At 32.0% G+C, this 23,365-nt stretch overlaps 2 protein-coding genes across 7 annotated transcripts; one reads left to right on the forward strand and one right to left on the reverse strand.

The window, feature by feature from the left end:
* The first annotated feature begins 214 nt into the window (after nucleotides 1-214).
* On the forward strand, nucleotides 215-6,353 carry LOC120091196 (protein YELLOW LEAF 1, choloroplastic-like). Of its 6 annotated transcripts, XM_039049101.1 has the most exons (7): nucleotides 215-577; nucleotides 2,575-2,651; nucleotides 3,805-3,882; nucleotides 3,971-4,021; nucleotides 5,243-5,448; nucleotides 5,659-5,728; nucleotides 5,988-6,353. In XM_039049101.1, exons 3-7 carry the CDS (start codon nucleotides 3,831-3,833, stop codon nucleotides 6,182-6,184), a joined length of 576 nt encoding a protein of 191 aa, XP_038905029.1. In that variant the 5' UTR covers nucleotides 215-577; nucleotides 2,575-2,651; nucleotides 3,805-3,830; the 3' UTR covers nucleotides 6,185-6,353. The 6 variants fall into 6 exon arrangements, with proteins under 6 accessions (XP_038905029.1, XP_038905030.1, XP_038905028.1 ...); XM_039049102.1 differs by lacking the exon at nucleotides 2,575-2,651 and having other exon boundaries at nucleotides 216-577; nucleotides 3,811-3,882; XM_039049100.1 differs by lacking the exon at nucleotides 2,575-2,651 and having other exon boundaries at nucleotides 223-577.
* A 2,057-nt stretch (nucleotides 6,354-8,410) lies between these two features.
* Nucleotides 8,411-13,762, reverse strand: LOC120092197 (calcineurin B-like protein 3). Its single transcript, XM_039050435.1, has 10 exons — nucleotides 13,592-13,762; nucleotides 11,034-11,104; nucleotides 10,801-10,946; nucleotides 10,484-10,566; nucleotides 10,243-10,302; nucleotides 9,981-10,089; nucleotides 9,736-9,788; nucleotides 9,566-9,646; nucleotides 9,290-9,402; nucleotides 8,411-8,850 (listed from the first exon to the last, which is right to left on the reverse strand). The coding sequence occupies exons 3-10, from the start codon at nucleotides 10,913-10,915 to the stop codon at nucleotides 8,793-8,795; spliced, it is 672 nt and encodes a 223-aa protein (XP_038906363.1). The 5' UTR covers nucleotides 10,916-10,946; nucleotides 11,034-11,104; nucleotides 13,592-13,762; the 3' UTR covers nucleotides 8,411-8,792.
* Nucleotides 13,763-23,365: the final 9,603 nt, after the last annotated feature.

The raw sequence follows: 23,365 nt of genomic DNA on the forward strand, positions 1-23,365 counted from the left end.
AGGTTCTAAAATTGAAAATTCAAAGACTTATTAGACACTTTTTAAAGTTTAGGCCAAATGTATATAAAAATTAAAAGTTTAGGAATAAACATGTAATTTAACTTAAATTATATAAATATATAAAGATTTTTTCTTTTTTGAAAGGTATAATTCTTCTCATATCACTCTAAAGTCTCAATTGCATATTTGGAAATATTAAAAAATAAAAAAAAATCTCTATCTTACCCTTTTATGAATGAAAAGAATCCCAAGAACCCTGATGTTTTCTTATCTCACCCTCTCAGCCACTTCTATTGACAAACCCTCCTTGCCCTAATCTTCTTTGAAAGGTATTTTGAATTAGGTCTTCCGCCGGCTCTCCTTTGCCTTTCTCCCTCGCCAGTAGCCTCTCGTCTGGTCTGAGTGAGTCTCCGTCTCCGTCTCTCTCCGCCGGCTCTCCCTCGCCTCAGTCACTCGACTCGCCCACCGATCTGCTCAGTCGACACCCCACCGCCGGCTCAGTCACTCCCTCACAGTCTCTCGTCTGAGTCGACTACTCTCTCCGCCGCCGACACCCCACTGCCGACTCTCCCTCAAGGTATGTCCGAGACTCCGAAATCTGAATATTCTGATTTGTTAGAAGATAAAATGAGTTATAGTAATTTTATTTGTTTGATTTTTGGTATTTCTGAATGGTTATAAATCTGAATTTATATATGATTTTGGTATGTTTCATTTGGTATTTTTGAATGGTTAGAAATCTGATCTGTTAGAAATTCAAATTTGATTTTTTTGTATGTCTGAAATTTTGGTATGTTTGATCTTTGAATGTTGGTATGTTTGATCTTTGAATGTTACTATTTGACTATTTATAGGTGAAATTTGAATATGACTCTATCGAATAATAATGAGTTAGAACAAGGTGGTTCAAACTCCAACATCGATGAACATGAGCGAATCAACCCCAATAAACAATGTTTCTAGTGGTAATGATCAATCTACACCTATTACATTAGATACCAATGATAATGAGGATATATTAAAAAGTAGTATGGAATCATTATAAAAGACAAAAAATTAAAGACACCATGAAAGCAATATGTAATTATTGTGGAAAAAAAGTTAGGAGGAGAATTTAAAAACGGGACAAAGCATTTACATGATCATTTCAAAATTTGTCCCTTACGGAGACAAAGAAACATTAGACAATCATGTTTGAGACCCACTAAAACCATTGAAGGAAAAGTAGTCCTAAATCCGATCATTTTTTATTATGAAGCTTCTAGAAGAGATCTTGCTTGTGCTATGATTTTACATGAATATCCAAAAAAAAAAAAATTGATAGATCATTGATTAATTAGTTTCAATCTGGTTTAGGCAGAATCATGGTTCTTATATGGACATATTTAATGGAGCTTGTCCGCTATAGAATGTGGGTTTAGGAGACTTGTTGTCCTATGAGATTGGTCGGTGTCTAATACAAAGTGCTAAAAGCCATAAGGAGAGCGTTGTTTCTACAGTGTCTAATAATCAATAAACTGCTAGGTTACGAGGGGGCAAGGAGTCCTAATTCCTTGGATGGGCTACTCTTTAAGGTGTGGGAGAAGGGATTTAAGGGTCTGCAGTCCTAATCCCTTGGAGGGATTCTCGTGCAAGTCTTTTTTTGTTATTTGTTTGATCTATCTCCCCTTAGTAAGTCGGTCTTTTTAGTGCCTTGGAGGATTAAGATTTCGAGGAAAGTGAGGTTCCTATGGAAATCCGAAAGCCCCAAAAGAATCAACATTTTGGTATGGATTATGATTTCTGGCTCTCCGAATTGCTCGGTGACTCTCCAACATAAGTTTCAAAGTCATTTTTTATCTCCATCCATTTGCCCCTTTGTTTAGCTTATGGAGAAGATTTACGACACCTATTTTTTGTATGCCCTTTCTTAAGTAAATGTTGGTGGAAGCTATTCTCATATTTTAACTCATCTTGGGTTTTTGGGCATTCTTTCTAGGAGAATGTTTACCTAGTGTTGTGCAGCCCTCCTTTATCACCTAAATCCCAAGTCTTATGGTTGAATGCCGTTAAAGCCATTCTTTCAAAAATATGGTTTGAGAGGAATCAGAGAGGCTTCCACGACAAACCTATGGATTGGTCAGATCGATTTGCTCCATCTCGGCTTCTTGACTTGTCATGGAGTTCGCTTTCCAGGTTCTTTCCGGATTATTCCATCCATGACATATGTCTGAATTGGAAAGCTTTTATTTCTTCAGTTTGAGTTTAGCATTTTTGCTTGTATGTCTCAAGTCCATGTGCTGTTTTTTGTTATGAACTATAAGTTCCAACTTTAGGCTCCATTTTGTAATGGGATATGATGGGGATGCTAAGGTTGTGTCAACTTAGTTGAGATGGCCCGGTGCATCTACTGACCCATAGCTTTGTTTGAAGTTGTAATCTCTTTCTGTTTCATTATATTCAGAGCACTAGTCTCTTTTCATCATATCAATAAAAAGATTGTTTTCGTTCCATTAAAAAAAAAGGAAAGTGAGGTTCTTTCCTTGGTAAGTTTTACATGGTCATGCTAACACAATGGATTGTTTTACGAGGAAGTTGCTCTAGCTTGTTGGTCTGCTTCATTGTATTCTTTATTGAAAAGCGGAGGAAGACTTGGATCATTCTTTGACAATGTGAGTTTGTGAGAGTTGTGTGGGTTTTTTCTTTCTAACTTTTGGGGTTTTGCATGCTCTGTCATATACTAGTGATATGATTGTGGAATTCCTCCCACCTTTTTGGGAGAAGGGGCACTTTTTATGGATGGTCGGGGTGTGTGCTGTTCTGTGGGGGGAACAAAATAACCAGATGTTTCAGGGGTTAGAGAGACTCTTTTGATGTTTGGTCCCTTGTTTGATATCATGTTTCTCTTTGGACCTTGTTTTCATATATCTTTTATAACTATTCTATAAGTTCTATTTTGTATAGTTGAAGTTGCTCTTTAGGGGGATTTCTCTCTCCTTTGTGGGCTTGGTTTTTTTGTAGGCCCTTGTATTCTTTCAGTTTTATTTCAATGAAAGTTGTCGTTTCTATAAAAGAAAATACTTGTCAAAGCCACCCTATAAGATTTCTAACTTCCTAGGTGGCTTTTGGAAAGAATTCCTGTTTTGAATAAGCATCCTGAACATCTTCCATCTTGACTTCAACAATTTCTGGTTTCCAATTTGTTAGGTATCCAAATCTTCAAACAGTAAAATACCCATCAAGACAATTCCCAAGAAATAGAGCAAGGCTCTAGAACGATTTATTTATATATTTCTAGGGAAAATTGCAATGGAAAATTAACAATAACATAAGAAAGATAGCCAATAGAACGGTGACAAACCAGCACTTACAAGAGGGCTGGAAATCCTCTTCCAAATTCCCAAACTAGAGAATCCCACTAAATTCTTCCCACCTTTCTCCAACCCTTCTCCCTCTATTTATAGTAAAAAAATCCAACCAACTTACTGATTATTTAATATTATGCCCTAACTAATGACCATCCTAATATTCTACTAATTATCCCAACAAATTCCATTATCCCAATAAATTCCTAACTAGGGGTCTTACATTTTCTGCTTTGTATTCTTATTGACCTTTCCCATATAGCTGCCCCCCCTCACCCTGTCATTATAGAACTTCTCAAATGTTCAACGCATAGGGTTCAGATAAACACCTTTCTTTAATACTTATTTTCACATCCATAATTACATAACACGCAGTCTTTTAGGCTGCAACATTTTAACTAGGAAATTTGATATATTCTCATTTTATTGGTGCTTTCATCTCAGAAATTCTTGTTTGCAGTGGCAGGTTATCATCCACCCTCGTAGATGGAGATGCTTACTACAAGTTCTGGTGCCATGCTACCTCTTCTACCCCCTGGTACAAGCAACTAATTTACATATTGTTTTATTGATTTGATGTAAGCGTAAATGAATGGGTTTGATTTTTTTTTTTAAAAAATGATGAGGGCACGAAAGGAAAGCAGGAAAATGCAGTTTCCCTACCCAGAAAGGAACATGTAAGAAGCAACCCATATCTAATTTGATTGGAGAAGTAAGTTAATGTCAGAATTCCTACTGTCATTCGACTCACTCCAGCATGAGGTGCTGTACTGTATACAATCCAAGAGTCAAAAGTTTTAAAGATATCATGCAGGATTATTAACTGTTCTTTTTCATCTAAAATTAGCCATAAAATAGCTTTGGAAGGAATTCCATGTAGATCTCTACCTTTCTTTTCAGCCATCATACAAGAACTTCTGAAAATCAGGGATCTCACAACATTCAGGAAGCTCTAAGAATCCCAAATTTGACATGATGAAAATTCCAGCTTTTAGTGGCAACTCAGTAGAGGAATAGATGGCCTTTATGGGGAAAGGTTGACTTTGGGTGGAGGACCCCTTTCTAATTAGGTTAGGTATGTTGGTAACTGAGCTTGGGGTTTTTGTTTAGTTTAGGTAGACTAGAGCAGGCTTGCAAGAATAAGCCCCCAAATGATCAAAATTCTTCAAAAGAGACATATGCTCTCCTATAAATAATATCTGTAATGGTTTATTAAGTTTGGGAACTAACAATTTAGTTGGTATCTCATCTCCCCCTCTCTTGTATCTTCCTTTTAATGATGAAAGTTGTTTTTTATGTTAAAAAAAACTTGGTATAGATCCACCCAAGCAATCTGATTATGGAGATAACATTTCTGTGCACTGTGCTCAGCGTGTCTCTATGAAAGAAAGATACTTATATGTGTGTGTGAATAAATAAATTATATTGACAGTAATAGATAACTGTTCTAGAAATAATTGTCTGTGGTACAGCCAACTTAGCTAAGTCACAGTTTTTCATGGTTTTGAGATCCCAATATTTAGTCAGCTGATGCAAGTTGGAATATATATTTATTTACACTCGGTTGATTGGAGCAGTCCATTTCCACTAATGGTTGCTAATTGTGATAAATTAAGATTTGTTAGATGCATCAATCTTCTTAACATAATATATGCACTTTTCATGTTGCACTATGTTGTCCGTGCTTTGAGGTTCAATATATTTCTGCGCAGACTAAAAAATGGAATTAATTAGCTTATGTTATCTTTTAAATGTGAAGATCATTTTTGTTTCATTGGTTTCTCATTCAGTTAAAAAATTTTGGTTTTTTTTTTTTCTTTAAAAAAAAAAAATCTTCTATTACCATAAATTCGAGAAATTTTTTGATCTTTAGCTGTAATATTGTCTTTGTAAAATAGTGGGTCAGCATCGGGGTAGAATGAAGGCCAAAGACCTCTCTCTTAGACGGTATAGTTCCCAACTTCAAACTCTTAATGGGAGGAGACAATCAGTGTTTGCTAAAGCAGGACCAGTATTTCTTAAACCAATTCCATCTACTGGGATGAAGGGAGGCGATTTATGTTCTAGTAGAAGGAACAATGCTTTCATGTGTTTTGCTGCTTTGGTAAGTTGGTTCTTATTAATTGGTTTCTCTTCTAGAGCATGCTTATTTTCAGTGAGTTCATCTGTTCTCTTTTTACTTGAAGCCTCTGCTGGTAATAATCAGTAGTGAAGAACTAAATAGGTTTTTCGACATAGTTAAAGACTCAAAAGAGAATATTTGAAAGAGGGACTAAAAAACAAAATTATATCTAATGGCACTGTCTCTCTGCAGAATGCTAGATGTGCAGCGGAGCAGACACAGACCGTTACAAGAGAGGCTCCCACAATCACTGTTCTTCCTGGTAACAATCACTTGCAGATTTTATGAATAACAGTAACATTTAGCATCAACCTTCCTAGCAGTAAGTTACATTTGTACATGTTATCACCATGTAACCAGAACATTATCTGTTACTCGCAAATAGCATACCTCGCCGCGTTCTTACCTAATTGTCTCTCTCCCTAACACACACGCAGCATTGTCCCAGGCTATCATAATGTTCGCTGTTGCTAAACCTTATTTTAAACCATACATCGTGTTACCTAAAACTAAAATTGCAGGCAAGGAGAAGTCACCGCAACTGGATGATGGTGATTCTGGATTTCCACCTCGCGATGATGGTGATGGTGGTGGGGGAGGTGGCGGCGGCGGAGGCAACTGGTCTGGTGGATTCTTCTTCTTTGGCTTTCTTGCTTTCCTAGGCTTTCTAAAAGATAAAGAAAGTGAAGGGCCATATCAGAATGATCGGAGAAGATAAATATACTTTGATCAAATATATAATGTAGATTCTAGGTTTATACTTCCATACAATCTCAAAATAAACGTTTGTTTCTAGTCATGTTAAATCTCCATTGAATTCCTTTCCAGTTACTTGCCTTTAATTCAATATTCTCTATGGGTTCTCAAAGATCTCATTTGGAATTTCAGTTAATCAAAAGATATAGCTGGTGAAGGTAAAAAAGCTCACGAGTTCATCCATAAAAATGGTTGCTGGTTTGAGGGTATTTAGAGTCCTTGGGTGATCATAGAAGGCTTTTTAGGGTTAAACAAGTCATTTTTATCCATATAAGACTAAAATACAAAATGAAGAAATGGTGGTAGACGAAGCTTAGTTGTAACTTTTTAGAGTTCTTTAAGCAGCACTGAGAGGGGTTCAGTTTAAATTTTAGTTATTTTATTTGGTTTACATTTACTTATTCTTTTGAGGTAAATTGGGTTTCTATCACTGTCGGTTAATTTTTTGTTTTAACTATTTTAAATATTTTTCAGAAGTCCCTTTTTCATGAGAGTTGTGTTAATCAGTTGAATGATAATGGATTAGGGGTGATCATTTGGTTTGTTTTGGGCTCAACTTTGCAACCACTTGCGTTTCAATCTCTGTCGATTGATTTTGTGGACAGTTTTGTTAATTCGACGGGTTGGACGAGAAAAAAAAAGACAATTATAAAGGGAGAAGAAAAGAGGAGAAGAAAGAAGAAGAAAAGCAGATGGTGAAATGGGGAGGGAAAATGTGATGGGGATAGTGGTATCAATTATAACTTTAAGCTACGTTTATTAGTGATTTTGTAACCATTTTCATTTGATTTTATTTCGAAACCGTTCAAAATTAGCAAAAAATTCGTTTAAAGATTTCACCAAAGCAGTAAGAAAAGCTATCATGTAATTCCTTTTGAAAATAAAAGGCACAATCCTTTAGAAAGAGTCGTTGCAACAACATTTACATATTTTTAACTCAATTAGACTCATATTTGGTATCTGTGTGGACCATATGCAGACATAACTTCTCTTTTTCAAGGGTTTAACCATCTAGTTGCGCTTGTGATCTACTCCAATTAATACTTACCAATATAAATTGAGTTCACCTATTTAGCTCTTTTTGGGATACTTTTAGGAGCATAAACAATTAAACATATATTTCTACGACTAATTTAGACTAAGATAAGTAAGCATACAATTATGAAGGTCCATTTTGTCCTATGTCTAGGGTAAAAAATGAAATATCATGTTTAGACTTTTGTTCTATATTGCTTTTATGGAAGCCATGTATTACCCAACTTTTTCTACTATTAGATTCAATATAGTATGTTAATCTAAGTAGTCAATTTAGATTAACAATAAACATTGAATCAATAAAAACAAATGAAACTAAGTTTGAGAAAGTAGCTTGAATGCAAGTGGGACTTTTATTTATTTCATAGGAATCCACCTGTTTGAATCACAAAGAAAATATTAGCTCATAGTTAGAAAGAAAGAACATGATAAAAATAAACTTGACTCAAAGTAATACAAAAAATGTCCAAAAGAAAGTAAAACTTAAAACCGAACGTAAAGAACATGAAAGGTATAAACTAAGAGAACAAATAATAACAAACTAGGAAACTAAAAGAATGGGACAATACCTCATTGACCAAAAGCACTGTTAAATCCACTTCTCATGTAATCGACTTCAGAATCATTATCACTGACAGGATGAAGCCATGAGAAAGCCTCTTGATTGTTATACTAACAAATCTTATTTACCGTAAAAATGATTAACAATATTCTGATAATAAAAATGAACTTAATCTTTGTTGTTTTAAAATAAATCACAACTGTTGCTAGTTAGTTGTCGTCATTGCTAGTTAGCCATCACTATACTATTGCTATTAGTCGTCTTCATCGTACTTGTCGAAGGAGTGGAAGACAAGTACACCAAAATATGAACATTTCATATGCCTAATTGTCCTATTATTTTTTAAATTGAAAATCCATCTCAAATCTCGCTATTTTTGACGATTCCAAATTGTCTAAATCTTGAAATCAATATTAAGCGAGTTGGTTGTTAACTGAGAACCACTCAGTTATATGTATGATCTATTATCAATTGAAAATTTTGGAAGTGACAAATATCACATCACATCAATATCACAATTTAATATTGAAATTGAAATGAAAAGGAAAAAAAAAATTGATTGCTGATGAAACATCGAATACTTTCCAGAGAAGAGATTAACTTCTTCGTCGTATGTTCTCATAATCCAACCCTTTGCTATATATTTCAACATTCTGATAACATCAACGACCACTTTTCTTTCTCAAGAGATGCTTAATTGATAAACACTTCCATACTAAAGAAAAACTCAGCCAAGAATGCAAACAAAAGCAACCAGAGTTCTGCCTGTCTCGTGCTTAAAATACAATAATTCAGTCACTGAATAAACAAGACCCAAAATGACCCAAAGAACAACCCATGTGGAGTGAAAATTCAATGTTTGCCCCTCTAAGAAGTGGCCTATAACGTTTACAGTAGGGCAAACCATGATCTAAATGCAATTGATATACTTTATCAGCAGATCACGATCACGATCACAATCACAATCACAACTTCAGGTATCGTCAACTTGTGAATGGAAGACGAAGCTTGGGAAAGTGGTGGTGATGTCCCTGCGCAGCAAAGAAACCCCCAGATTATAACAAAACACAACAAGAGCCATGAAAATTTTCAAGGCATTGGACTATGAAAATATTGCTCATAAATCATCATCAGTCATTCGTAATAGTAGACTAAGAACAGCAGACTTGGATGTGATATGTCCAGCTATAGTTCACTTTTCGCGGCTGGCATTTATATCTTTTTACGACGTTACACAAAAACAAACAAGGAACTGACTTCAGGTATATGATTATGATTATCATCATCAGTCATTTGTAATAGTAGACTAAGAACAGCAGACTTGGATGTGATAAGTCCAGCTATAGTTCACTTTTCGCGGTTGGCATTTATATCTTTTTACGACGTTACACAAAAACAAACAAGGAACTGACTTGAGGTATATGATTATGATTATCCGATGTTTTGCTTAAACAAAAATGGTGGACTTACTTGAGATATTGAAGGGTCATGTTCTTTAAGAGAGATGGATGTCGCATAACAAGGTTTCTCCACTCTTCTTTGTCGATCTTTCCATCATGTTTTGTATCAGCTTCTTCAAAAGTCTGAAACATACTCCAAAATTTTGAACTATTAATAAAATTTATAACTTCTATGCGTACAATACACAAATTTATAAATAATCTCGAATAAAACCGATATGTAAATCCATCAAACTTTGAAGAAATAAACAGAAATATTAAATAATGATAACAGGTAGAGAAGTACCTTATCAATTATACTCTCAATAACATCATCCGAAAGATTCATACCAGATTCCGCAAGGGTAGCCACTACCATTTGCTTCACCTAAGCATAACAAAGGATCCAGCTTTGTAGTAGGAAAGTTGGGATATAAAACTGGAAACATAACTTCATCACAAGGAGCAAAGTTTTACCTCTTGTCTCTCTATGAAACCTTGCTGCTTAAGATCGTACAATTGGAAAGAAACTGAAAACATGGCATTATAAGGTAAAGGCAAAAGAATGTAGTTAGACACGAGGATTCCAATCATATTATAAACGTCTTAACAACCGGCATAACAACTGCTCCAAATATTTTATCCATTTTTTTCAGTCTCTTTTCCTTTTGTAAGGAATGGACAAAAATCTCTATCAATTTTCCAAACTTTACAAAACGTACATTCTATTTTATCATCAATTGGGGCATTGGGATGAAATACAGATAACGCACGAGCAAACTCTTCAAAGCCTAATATTCCATTGTGTTTTGTATCAAATAAATCAAACACCTGCAATTAAAAATAAAATAAGAATAAGATTTTTATACAAGAGATATTGGGAAGAAAATAAGTTGATAAATGTAGTCCATCCAAGAAACAATAAATTCAATATCCTGCCGATATACAATATCAAATAAAAAAAATACAAATAAAAAATAGTACCCTATCAGCAAATAGGCTCTCTTTTTTATTCGTCTTGAATAATGCCAGTTGAAACTCCTCCTACAGCATAGAAGTACAGGAAACAACTTCAAGAATGAACCAACAAAATCAGCAAGTACAAACTTACAAGGGTTAATATATCATGTGAAGGAAAAGATGTCAAGTCCATAATATGGTAAAAGTTTTGCCTAAGGTACAAATCATAATATCCCTGACCTACGGCAGAAAAAGATGCATATACCTTGTTGATCAGGCCATCATCAATGACGGCACTGCTAATCTTCTTGAAGAGCTCATATAGTGCCTCTATTTCACTTACACTGACTGCATGTAGTAGAAAACTAGCATCATTTAAAAAAATTTACAGTTTTTGTTCTGAAAAGATAACAGATGACTAAAGTTGTATCACACTTCGTTTTGGTAGCCCAATTCATTTTGGTCACCAACTTCCAATTTTAGTTTTAGGTTCGCTGGACACCAAGTAGATGCAACAATATGAATTGGGTGCATTTCAGAGCATACAATCCACAATTAAAGGAATAAAAATTTAAAACATACACACAGTCTCCCTCGCTAGAAGTTCAGGATCGTCAAGACCTCTCGATTGTCTATACAAGTCAAGATCACAACACCTTACTAGGGAAGCAAAAAATCCCCCTACGCACTGCAACATGATATCGCTTGATAATCAAAACACTCCATGCCTGATTAATAGAAGATGTGTATATGAGTTTCTCTTCAGTAATATCAGAAAATGAGTAGAAAAGAATGCATGGAAAGAGAGAATGAACCTTTTAACCATTTCCTGCTTCCAATGGCTCACTCAGATGCCAAAACTTCACATAACAACAAGAAACCTATTCTGGTCGAGAAAATATTTCAAGTACATTAGGAATTAATAACAAACGATAATAATTTAGTACAATAACATTTTCCGGGAAAAAAACTAGATGGGTCAAGTAGCTTTTCAATATTACATAACTGCAAGAACAAATAATAATAAATCAATAACTAATAAAACAAAAACTAGCATCACTGGCTACTTGATGACTTCCCCACCCAAACTTTCTCACGGTAAGTTGACTATCCCTGCATTGTCGTCTTCTTCTTCTTCTTTTATTATTTTATTTTATTTTATTTATTTAATTTTTTTTTGTTAAGAAACAAATTTCACTGAGATATGAAATTTGATTATCGTATGGGTTTACTCCCTTTTGTATCATTTTATTTAATCAATGAAATTGTTTCATATAAGAAAAATCCTTGCATTCAAAAAGGCGGTTTTGAAATGGGTGTGTCAAGTCTCAAGCTGGTGCTTTTCAGGGTGGTTCTATCAAGTAAGTTGATCATGCACAGGTTTTCATCTCTTTTGGTACAAAAAGTTGATATAGACAATAAATACTCCATTTCCAACAATTTGTATCAAGTATTTGCTCGTTTCAGAGAAGCATAGGCATGGCATCAGACACAAAAAAGACACAGTGCATACACAATCACATGTCATTGTCTAATTAACTAGGTTATGGAAACAGCACTGACACATTTACTACAACATAGATTTTAAAATATATTTGGTTATTTTAATATTTTTTAACGATTTCATGTTGCAATTTGCTTCAATAATGCTCATGCACTTATATGCTTCAAAAATAAGTTTCATGTTTTACTTCTACTGTCAAAATTTACAATTTTTCTCTTATATTTCTCTTTTGTCCCGTAATTTTAATTATAAGTTTCTAAATTAACACTTCAGGTCAAGTTTTCATAAATTATTTGACATTCATTGTCAAGTGTCTAACATGTTCAACAATTATCTAAGACATCTCCAAAATATTCAAGAAGTATTAGATAAGTGTCTATCGTGCTTAAAATATAGTTACCAATATGTCCAGTACATATCAAACAAGGATATGGTAACAAACTAATGTATACATGCTCCATACAGCTACAGCTTGTAATGTAGCTAAGCAAATAAGCTAATCAACCAGTTAAAATAGGCACAACAAGTTAGGTTTAAGAACTAAACAAAACACAGTTGATAGTAAGTGAGATACCTGTAAGCAATCAATAAAATAAATTTAAAAAAGAAAGCTAATTGGAGAAATAAAGGGATATCGTAATTTCATATTTCCAAAAGGCGATGACCCTTTCCCTTGGTTGATAAAATAATCTGCAAGAGTCTCATTTTTTTTTTTTTTAAAAAAAAAAACCAACAACAACAACGAACAAACATACATACAAACAAACAAACTGCAAGCAAGGATTTGGAGAGAAAAGGGAGAAACAAAAGGAAGAATTAATATATCATGTGCAAACTTCGAAGGGGTTTAGCTACATAAGAGTTCTGTATACAACAATTTTTAATAAGGGAAACAAGCTGAATATTGCAAAAAGAGCTTCTATGCATTCAACTGTCAAAGAAAACATTTACAACGTGCACTGATTGAATACATGTACAAATTTATAATATACATGACTCATGAAGGTCCCTGTCCTCAAATCCCAAAATGGAGATCCTTGAGGCTTTATTTGATAAAAAAAAGGGGCATCCTTAATGGATTAGGTAAACGAATGAGAAACCAATTCATAGTCTTCAATGAAACGTGAAAATTATGGAGTACCATAGTTAAAGTGTTAAACTGCCTCTAATCTCCTGAACTAATCCATTATAAGCCAAAAATCCATTTGCTGCATCTAGAACAGAACTAGATTATAGTCATTAGGCTATGATGATGGGGGGGGGGGGTTTTTTTCCCCCTTTTGGGCCATTTAAATTTTTTTCTTTTCTTTTTTTAACCCCCCCCAACATAATTCATTAAAATATATATATATATATATATATTATATATATATATAACGTTGTTCCCAGATCAGCAAAATCTCTGGACCAACTCTAATTCCACATATCCATGTCTACGAAAATGCAAAGAACCTTCCACAAGCACTGCCATGAGCAAAAAGAGAGCTGAATTTGAATACAACAAAAGGAAAATGGCAGCCGGAATTTCCACCAACAAAAAGTTACCTCAACAACTACCTAAAGAAAAAGCGTCATAATAGCCCTCACAAAGTGAAAACACACCACAAAATCCCACCCAACCTTGGATCTCTAAATCCAAAACAGATCCGATCGCGTAATTCCTCATTCTAGGCCCCACCAAACAATAGATTTCACATTCCAAAACTCCAATTAAACAAACAGTAATTCGGAAACGATCTGCTGAAGATAAAACGCAATTCAATTGAAGTTGAAGAAACTTCCAACAGCAACAAAATCCAGCAATCATAGTCTGTTTATTGGGGAGAAATTACTGTATATAAACATAGAAATGAAAATCAAAAGGTTTACCAAATGAGGCAAGGTGGCGACGGTGGAAATGAGGAGCCGTTCCGGTGAGGTGGTGCGGCGGTCGTCGAAGAAGAAATACGAAGGTGACGATTCCGGGGAGGGAGGGAGAGAGAGAGAGAGAAAAGAGCAAAGGGATTGCGAACCGTTCTTATAGCCAAAAGGTATGAACGGAAAACCAAACCAAAAACAATAATTTGGTTTTATTTTATTATTATTTTTTTCTCGACGGAATAAAAAAACATAAAATTTGATGTTTTGTAGTGTAACGATGAGATGGAAGGGGCAAGTCCATACTCTTGGTTGGGATGATAAGACGCAAATAAAACGACTTCGTTTTGATGGGCTTCTACACCTTTTTTTTATTTTTTATTCATTGATGAGTGTCCGAGCCGACTTACATGCACAGAAACAATCCATCTGATCCTACAATATTTAAATATCAATAAAATTATAAGAAATTAATCATAAAGAGATGATCACCATGGATTGAACCCTTGCACTCTAAGCCAATCATTAAAACTATATCTTTCTTTTTATTACTAGATCACACCCATGATGGTATAACTTTTCTACCTTCTATATAACTCTTCTCGTCTGTCTGGATGGTAGGTATTATTTTAGGGCAAATTGTAAAAAAAATATTTCTAAAATATGGTGGTAGTTGTAATTATACCCATAAATTTGCAATATTAAAAACATAGTTTTTAAATTTATACAAGTGTTAAAATAAGACTATCGAACTTACATAATTACAAAAATTAAAAAATTGTATATATTTGGGGTTCAATTTTTATCACTTTGGGGTCCAATTTCTACAACTATTGTAAATTTGAGAATCTAATTTTAAAACTTTTATAAGTTTGAGGGCTCTATTTTTACAATTGAAAGTTTGATGGTGTAATTGCAACTAACGCACCATATTAGGGGTGCTTTTTGTAATTTGTCCATTATTTTATTTGCATGAATGTTAAAGATAATATTTCTATTGGAATATACCAAATAATTAATAGGTTAAAAACCACTTTTGATCCATGACCATTTATGAAAGTAATAATTTAGTTCATGAACTTTAGTTTGTAATGATTTAGTCTATATATTTCAAATTTATAACAATTTAGCTTTTGCACTTTTAAAATTGTGATAGTTTAGTCCTTGAACTTTAATAAGTATAGGTTTAGTTTTGTAATTTAGAACTTGTAACGGTTTAGCCCATATTGTAAAAATTATTATTAAAATTTAATGAAATTTCTTGTACAAGTAAATTGATAAACTAATAAAAGGTCAAATTTGTTTATAAATTATAAAGACTAAGACATTATATAATCAAAATCGACAATTAAGTTTGATGAGATTTTTTATGATAAGGACTAGATTATTACAAAATAAGAAGTGTAGGTATTAAATTGTTTAAAAGTTGAAAGTAGAGGGCCTAAATTGTTACATGCTAAAGATCAAGAATGAAATTATTACAAAATTGAAAGTACAATGACTCAATCATTACAAATTAAAATCAAGGGCTAAATCATTAGTTTTGTGAATGTTCACATGATTTTTAATCTAATTAATATTTGAGAGTTAAATGTATGTGTTTATTTTGTAAGTTTTGTTCTTGTGACTTAAATTTGTTGATGCCAAAATTCAAGCATGAGAAAATGCACTTGACCTTTACATAACAACAACAAAAGTGAACTTATTTGAAGGTAAAAGTGTGGCTGCAAAACAAGGAAAACCTACATATTAGTGTGTTATTTGCCACATATACTCTGATATTTAAGTAAAAAAGAAACAAAAAGTGTAACAAATAGGTTCTTTGAGTGAGAGATTGAATTTCAAGTTACATATGAGAGTTAGAATAGTAGGGTTTGAGACCTACATCTCTTCCTATTTTCTTTATGGATCTAATTAAGTAGTGAATCAAACTAGACTTATCATGGACATTTGGGAGTAGGGGCTTGGAAGGCACATCCTATTAAACAAATTGTACCTTGACCTTAGCATAAGTTGAGGGCGAGGTGAGGGGTCGGCCCAAGAATAATTTCCTTCTTCTCATGACTAATCGTCTCTAATCTTTTAGATGTTGGGGAAAATGGTATATATAGAATTGAATACACTAGCAAACTAATTAGTAATTAATTTTTAGAGACTCAAAACGTAATTGAGGCACGCTTCTGGTAAGCGTTGTCTTAAAGACAATTATTGGCCCTGCATAAGCTGCAAGTAGACTACAACAACCGTCTCATTAGGATACAAAGACTAACTCTGATAGAACTACAACCTTGAACTACTCGAATCTGACAGAACTCTTGGATATTTGCTCTCAACTCAAGAACAAAAGAAAGAAAGGAGAGAACTCTTCCATTTGGAATGGTATGTTACAAATGAAATAAAATCAAATAAATACAAAATTTGAAACACCTATCAAATTTAACTCAATTGAGTTGTTACTTAACAAAAATCAAACATAACTCATTCAAATTGAAAAAAGCTACAAATAAAATTTTCATACATATTAAATTTGTACATGAAGCATCATTTTAATTTGAAGTTTCAATTCAATTTGAAAGTTTCTAAACAATGAATTTAATTTACTCAATTAAATTCATTTTATGTTTCAAATATTCACAAGATTTTCACTTTCTTTTACTATATATATGTTGGGTTTTATGACCTAAAACTCATAAATAGTAAGTGTTATTAATTGATCGTCATCAATAAAGAGTTATAAATGTTGATTAATGTTATTGTTTATGTTGTATTTTATTTTGTCTTAATAACTCTAAATCCAATAAACTAACATTCAAGGTTGTTTTATGAGTCTTTAACTGTATGTGGAGACATACAGAGATCAATGTTCAAGATACAGCCTAAAGGGTCTATAGTATAGGGATAAGGTTGGATCCTGGTAACACTATGGATAAAACTCACTTTGTATTAGATACAACACACAATGATCCAATACATTCGTGTAGGTGACATGCGAGTGAGGATATCCTATGTAATGAGTTTGCATAAGACCGAACCGCGAAATAGTAACCACTAGATGTAACACCATTAACTAATTTGGTTTCTATTTCAATTAGATGACTTAGGAAACTTAGTTTAAATCTTGAGTATATTATGAACTCCTGTTCACAAGGGATTGTTCTTTGATTTGTATGGATGAAAGTGACTAGATCGTCAACTTACCTACCATTTCGGGAACAAAATCGAGTAGGGAGTTGAGAACATAATAATACAAGATAGAATTCTCTCCTCCCGCCTTCAAGGTAAGTAAATGAGTATTTCTTTAAGTGATGTCTCTGGGACTTGAACAAAGAGCCCTACCCTCTCATTGGCCCGAGAGGGGTTTCTATTTATTGGTTGGACCATAAATAAGTTGTTCATTAGAGAAGCACTGATATTAAGGAGTCAGAGGTAACCCAATGGTAAAACAGTAATTTGATCTAGTTGGAGTTACGAACACTCGTGAAGGACGAACTTGCTATTATTGGTCTATATTTGTGGACACAAAAATATATCTATAGTGAGAAGAGTGTAGTTTGTGGGTCTTTAGTGGAGTGTATCTACAGTTAACGAATATTGATTAACTTGGTTAATTGGTTTAGCAAATTAATCTCATATCGTTGGAACTTCTGATCTACAAGTCCACTAGGTTCCCTTGTTAGCTTACTAGAGGATATTTAAGAGAGATGACTTGAATTGTTCAAATTAATTTGAGGAAATTATATATTAATGTGATTAATATGTAATTGATTATGGATATGATCTATAAATTTGTTCATATATTAAAAGCCTATGAAACAAGTCTTTTAGATTAAGTCTTAACTTTTCTTTTCTTAATTGTTACACTTAAGGAAAAAAAAAGTCTTACCTTTTTTTACAAAGAGTTATATAAAATAAAACAGGTGTAACAGTTCATAAATTTAGATATAGTTAAAAAATGAATTTACATTCTAACATAAATGCTAGGTTGTATGGTAAGCGAAGTTCAAAATATCGATCCTCATGAAAATATAGATAAAATATCACTGAATATTTATGAAAAAAATTTAAAAACAAAAATTTAAAATAAGTTTAAATAAATTGATAAACATTTTACTCTTAGTCAAAATGTTTATTATTTATCTTTTATTTATATGAAAAAGTCAAAATGTTTATTATTGTGCGTTTTGCATATAATATTATCATAATCAATATTGGAGTTCAACTCTCTGTGGGGCGAAGGCCAACTTGATTATTACGACGATTTATCAACTTATAAGTGAGTTTAAATTAAAGTGTTTTGCTTGACTCAATAATTAAATAAAATTATAATAAAAAATAAGATAAGTGTTTTGAACCGATGAAAATTATTATTATTATTATTATTATTTACAATATGTAGGATGAGAGAATAAATAGTGACTATAGCTTGAATTATGCTCATTTTAATCAATGAAAAGTACTTTTTTCAACAAAAAGTAATATAAAAGCATAATCTCAAAGTCTAAAATGGTTTTTCTACTTCTTTTTAACTTAAGAATTTTGCGTATATCATCATCAACCAAAATATTCTCCCTTTTCATCTTCGCATCTCCTCCATTTCCAACTCCGATTTTCTTTTTTTCCTTCTTTCGTTTCCCTTGTCTCCTCTGTTTCCACTTTTGATTTTCCTTTTTCCCCTTCCTTCCTCTCCCTCGTCTACTCCATGAGTTTTTTCCCTTTGTTTTCTTCGTGGTTTTCTTCTTCATGTTCTTCGTGGGCTTTTCAATTATTTTAATTTTTCATTCTTCACGGTTTGTGTTGGTGGCGAGCGAGAGAGCATGAGAGCAAGCAAAACCTATCCACGTGAGATAGTGGGAGTGACAAGGAGGGAGAGGAGATCGAGTGAGAACGAGAAGCCCAATCTACGTATGCAGGGTTATGTAGTAATTTCATCTAAATATGAGGTAAGTAAAAGGTAAAAAAAACTTCAATTTTAAAAAGTAGGACATATTTCGTTTTCCCTCAAATTCTGGGTCATCCATCCAGTGAACCCAATAAAAGTATCCTTTCAAGTCAAATGAGCATAGCTGATGAACATACATAAAACTTGTATTATTGATATCGAAGTTAAAAGTTTGATTCCCATACCCCACCAATTGAAAAAGAAAAACACTTTCATAATTTGAATCATATTTAGTTACTTCCAAAATATCTTGACTAACTAAAAGTATCAATAGAAAAGGTGGTCAACAATTTTTGTGTGAGATACATGTGTAAAAGAAAAACAAAATAATACTTTGTGTTTAGCTAATTCGTGTGATTCAAATTTAGAGAAAGTACACAAAAAATTAGAGGATTTAGTTCAACAAAAGTGGTTATAAAGTAAAAAAAAAAAAATGTAACATTTATGTATGTGACCAATGGCGGAGTTAGGAATTTTGTATAGGGGCATTATGTAATTAAAATACTGTAAAAAATGTTTTAAAAAATATTCAAATCTCTATATATTAATTAATTTAATACATTATAACTGTTCTCTATGAGTTTTTATGTTTTGAAATCGATTCAAATTTCTTGAATAAAAAAATATGATTCTGAGGCTGACAAAGTCCTTATTGTATATATCTACGAACTTGATCTTAAATAATCATATTTAGAAATTTTAGTTCTTAAACCATGATTTACAGGTAGTTCTCTTGAATTAAGTTCTATATAAGATATATTAGAATCAGAGATATGTTTTCTTTTTTAAGATGATGATTTTATGATCTCTATTGTTATTTTTCTTTTAAAATATTTTTCCATGTTGATATAGAGTTAACTCTACAAAGTATTATCAATAAAAGCACTATTATTTATTATAGACTTAAAAGTATGAAAATTTAAAAACTTGAGAAAAAATTGGAAATTACTTGTGATTGATATGATACGTATATATCTTGACCAGAAACGAAAAAATTATCTTGTAGTTTTAACTCTGAAATTAATTAAAATAAATATATACTAAATAATAAAAAGTCCGAAAATTAGGTAAAGAAAAGTTGATGATAACCATCCTACCAGGATTTAACCTTAAAACAAATTACATTAAAAAAATTTACATAAAAAATATTTGAATCCACGACCTTATGTACACTAATTACCATTACACCAACTTTTGATTGCAAGAAAAATGTTGATTTTTTTTTATATATATCGTTAAATATTACTTAAATTTTATATTAAAAATCCAATCCTAGAACTTCAACCTTTTCCCCAATTACCACTACACTAGTTCCTAGTTTCAAGAAATATTTTGACGTTTTTTATATCTATTGTAAAGTATTACTTAAATTTTATATCAAAAATGCAAAATATGAAAAATTGAAAACAATCCAAGATTTGAACCCACAATCCCGAGAATCAACGTGAACCCTAATTATCCTAGATTTAAGAAAAATGTTTGACTACATATATATATATATATATTGTCAAATATTACTAAAATTTTATATTGAAAATGCAAAATACGGTAATTTAGGGGCATGTGCCCCGACCTCTACGTGACTCCGTCGGTGTATGTAACCATGTGAATGACTTTATGGTAGATATATGAAACATTAAAATAAAAATTACTGGATTATCAATATTATAATATAAAATATAAAATATTTATTTAACAATTTAATTACTAGCACAAAAGTTCTCTCTTTACAAAGATTATTTTTTTTCCATAAAGATGATAATATGAAAACATTAAAATAAAAATTATTATATTATTTAATTTTTAAAAGATGATCATGACAATTAAAACAAAATTTTATAATATTTATTTATTACATGTTTAAAAAATCACTATTAAAAAAATAATTAAAACTATAAGATTTTATATGCATTATGTGATTTATTACACATGCTATATAATTGTTATAGGGCAATAACTACTTCGCTAGTTTGATTTTCAACCACCATATATGTAACTTTAAATAATGGGGAGAAGGTTCTTAGATCATTTCAAAATTCACCAACTCCTCAAACAAATTTGGATGGAAAAAAAAAAGTAATAAGACTTCGTTAAAATTAGGAAAATTTATTTCCTATAGTTTGGAGAACGTTATATAATTTATATGGTTTGATAAAATGCTCCTGACTAGTCTCTATGATAGGTTTTGCGAAACTACATGAACTAAAGTAACTTTCTCTAAATTATAGTGATCAAATTTGCAATTTAATAATAAGTTTCAATACATTTTTAATCTCTATACTTTTAATTTTGGTTTATTTTTGTCTCTATACTTTCAATTTTAATTTATTTTAGCTTTTATACTTTCATCTTTAGTTTATTTTTGTCCTTATAATTTCAAAATGTTCATTTTGGTCCTTGAAATAGGATGTTTGTGGATTGAGTTAGAATCAAATTTTAGACCCAACTCAATTATCTGGGTTGTAAATATCTTCAACCCAAACAACTCCAATCTAATCATGAAATATTTGAGTTAGGTTGGTTTGAGTTATTTAGTTCATTTTTTAAAATTTTTGTTATAAAAATAACTAAAAATTAATGTGTATATATATATTATAAATATTAAATGAAGATTAATAATTCAATTTTAATTTATGTTATAAACTTTTTCTTTTTATAGTGAAAAAAGTTATTTTTTTTTGGAGCTGAAGAATAAATAACCGAAAAAAAATCATGAAATAAAATAAAAATAAAAATATGTAAAAATAACTGTATCATAAGTAAAAACATGTTTTTTTAAAACAATAATAAATTCAAATTAGTTGAAGTTATTAAACAATAATAACTTTATCATCCAATGAAAGAGAGACAAAAGGAAACCAAAGAAGTTTGTGAGTTTGAAATGAAACTAAACCCCAAACCATTAACAACCTCTCCCTTTCACAAAAGTATTTATTAACTAATGGCCATAAATTGTAGATTAAAAATAGAAATATTTGTTTGAAACCCCTTGAGAATCCCTAAAATTAACTAACCTTCCCAAATTTCTCCCTTAAAAATGCCTTCCAAATCCCTAATCCAAACTCTTCTGTTCCAATTCCCAAAAGGAACCAGAACAGAGCAGAACAGAACAACCACCAGAGAAATCCACCATTGAAGCTTCTCCACCGCCGCCCCCCGTTCTCCTCCGGCTGACGCAAATCCAGACAACACTTTCCGGCCACCGATCACCGATGTGATCGTCTCACCGGCTTCTAACCCAAAAAGAAAAAGAAAAAAAAAAGACCTAAATTATCCTCCTCCTCTGATTTTCCACCGGATAAAGGAAAAATGGATCCAATCAGAACAGAGTCGAAACAGACGAAGACGAATTGCAAGACACCGACCTCGAAATCCGCGGTGACGGAGACGGAATTCGATCTGAAGAAGAATGCGCAGCTGCTAATGTCTCCGACGGCGTTGTCGAGGATGACGAAGTCGCCGAGCGTTAAATCGAACTGCCTCTGTTCTCCAACCACTCACATTGGATCTTTCCGGTGCCGACGCCACCGTAGCACCGCCATCTCCCGCGGCGGGTCCGTCGGCTCCAATCTCTCCGATCTGGCTCAGAAATCAGGGGCGATGGAGGATTAATTGGAATGTCAGTAGAGATTTAATACAATTTCGAGTGGTGTTGAGGTTTGTGGAGAAGCTTCAATTGGTTTGTGGTATAAGCCAATTTTTTAATTTTATAATAAGTTCGTTTGATTTTAAAAGAGTTTAATCAAACTCTTTTTGGCTTATTTTCTTTTTACGGATTTCTCTGTATATTGTATCTATTGTGTGTTTCTATATGCAAAATTCCTTTTTATTTAAAGAATAAAACCATATTTGAATTTCATATTCTTTTTTTTTATATATATTTTATATTTTTTTTAGTTCGACCAAAATGAGTTAGAAAGGAATTTAATCTCGAATCTATCTTAAATAATTTGGATATATAGTCCTTGAATTAGCTTTGTATCTATTTAGTTAATTTGTAAAACATGTTCAAGTAGGTCTGGTTTATAACTTCTAATTTTGTATCCAATATTTGTAGATTTTTTTTTTTTTTTTTAAATTTCAATTGTGTGTTCAATTAAGTTGTTGAATTTTTAATTTTGTCTTTTATATAATAGCATGCAATAATTTATACAAGAGAAATTTGGAAAAACATTTAAGTGGTTACATGCTTAAGGAAGTAAAATAAAATCAATAAAATTGAAGTATGGGATGGAAGAGAAGTTACAAAAATGGTAATGGAGAAAATGACAAAAAAAGAAAAAGAGATGAGAGTAGAAGGCAAAAAGATGATTAAGTGTATAGACCTTGATCTATGATTCTATTCTATATATAAATACACGAATCTACCAAACATAGAATTGGAAGTTAAAGTTTCATACATTAGGTGACATAAAATTCAAATTTATATTCAATAGATAAGTTAGTTTTTAAAGATGTTGAGTATGTTAAAAATTTGTTAGATACAAAATTAAAAGTTTAGAGGCTTGTTAGGCATTTTCAAAGTTTAAGGATCTAATAGATACAAAATTGAAAATTTAGGAACATATTAGACACTTTTGGAAGAGGGACCAAATTGTTACAAACTTCAAAGTTTTAGGGATTAAACTAGCAATTCAACCAAGGTCATTAAATTGAACATAATATAAATAAGGTAAAAATATCATTTTGGTACTTGTACTTTCAACAAATTTTAAATTTAGTCAATTCTATTAGTTTATTATTTTTCTTTTTAAAGAGATAGTCTATATCAACATTACTTTTATAAATTTTGAAAATATATTTACAAAGTGTCTTTTCTAAAATGAAAATTATTGTTATTATTTAAT

This window comes from Benincasa hispida, chromosome 11 (genome assembly GCF_009727055.1).
Source record: "Benincasa hispida cultivar B227 chromosome 11, ASM972705v1, whole genome shotgun sequence".
Classification (NCBI taxonomy): Eukaryota; Viridiplantae; Streptophyta; class Magnoliopsida; order Cucurbitales; family Cucurbitaceae; genus Benincasa; species Benincasa hispida.

Bases quoted from the DNA above. Each gene is read 5' to 3' on its own strand.
- LOC120091196 (XM_039049101.1), top strand. From the start codon at position 3,831: ATGGAGATGCTTACTACAAGTTCTGGTGCCATGCTACCTCTTCTACCC. The intron at 3,883-3,970 runs GTACAAGCAACT...AAAAATGATGAG, and splicing joins GCTACCTCTTCTACCCCCTG to GGCACGAAAGGAAAGCAGGA. The intron at 4,022-5,242 runs GTAAGAAGCAAC...TTTGTAAAATAG, and splicing joins CCCTACCCAGAAAGGAACAT to TGGGTCAGCATCGGGGTAGA.
- LOC120092197 (XM_039050435.1), bottom strand. From the start codon at position 10,915: ATGTTGCAGTGCGTAGGGGGATTTTTTGCTTCCCTAGTAAGGTGTTGT. The intron at 10,090-10,242 runs GTACTATTTTTT...TTTTAATTGCAG, and splicing joins AGAGCCTATTTGCTGATAGG to GTGTTTGATTTATTTGATAC. The intron at 8,851-9,289 runs GTAAGTCCACCA...TTTGCTGCGCAG, and splicing joins ATGACCCTTCAATATCTCAA to GGACATCACCACCACTTTCC.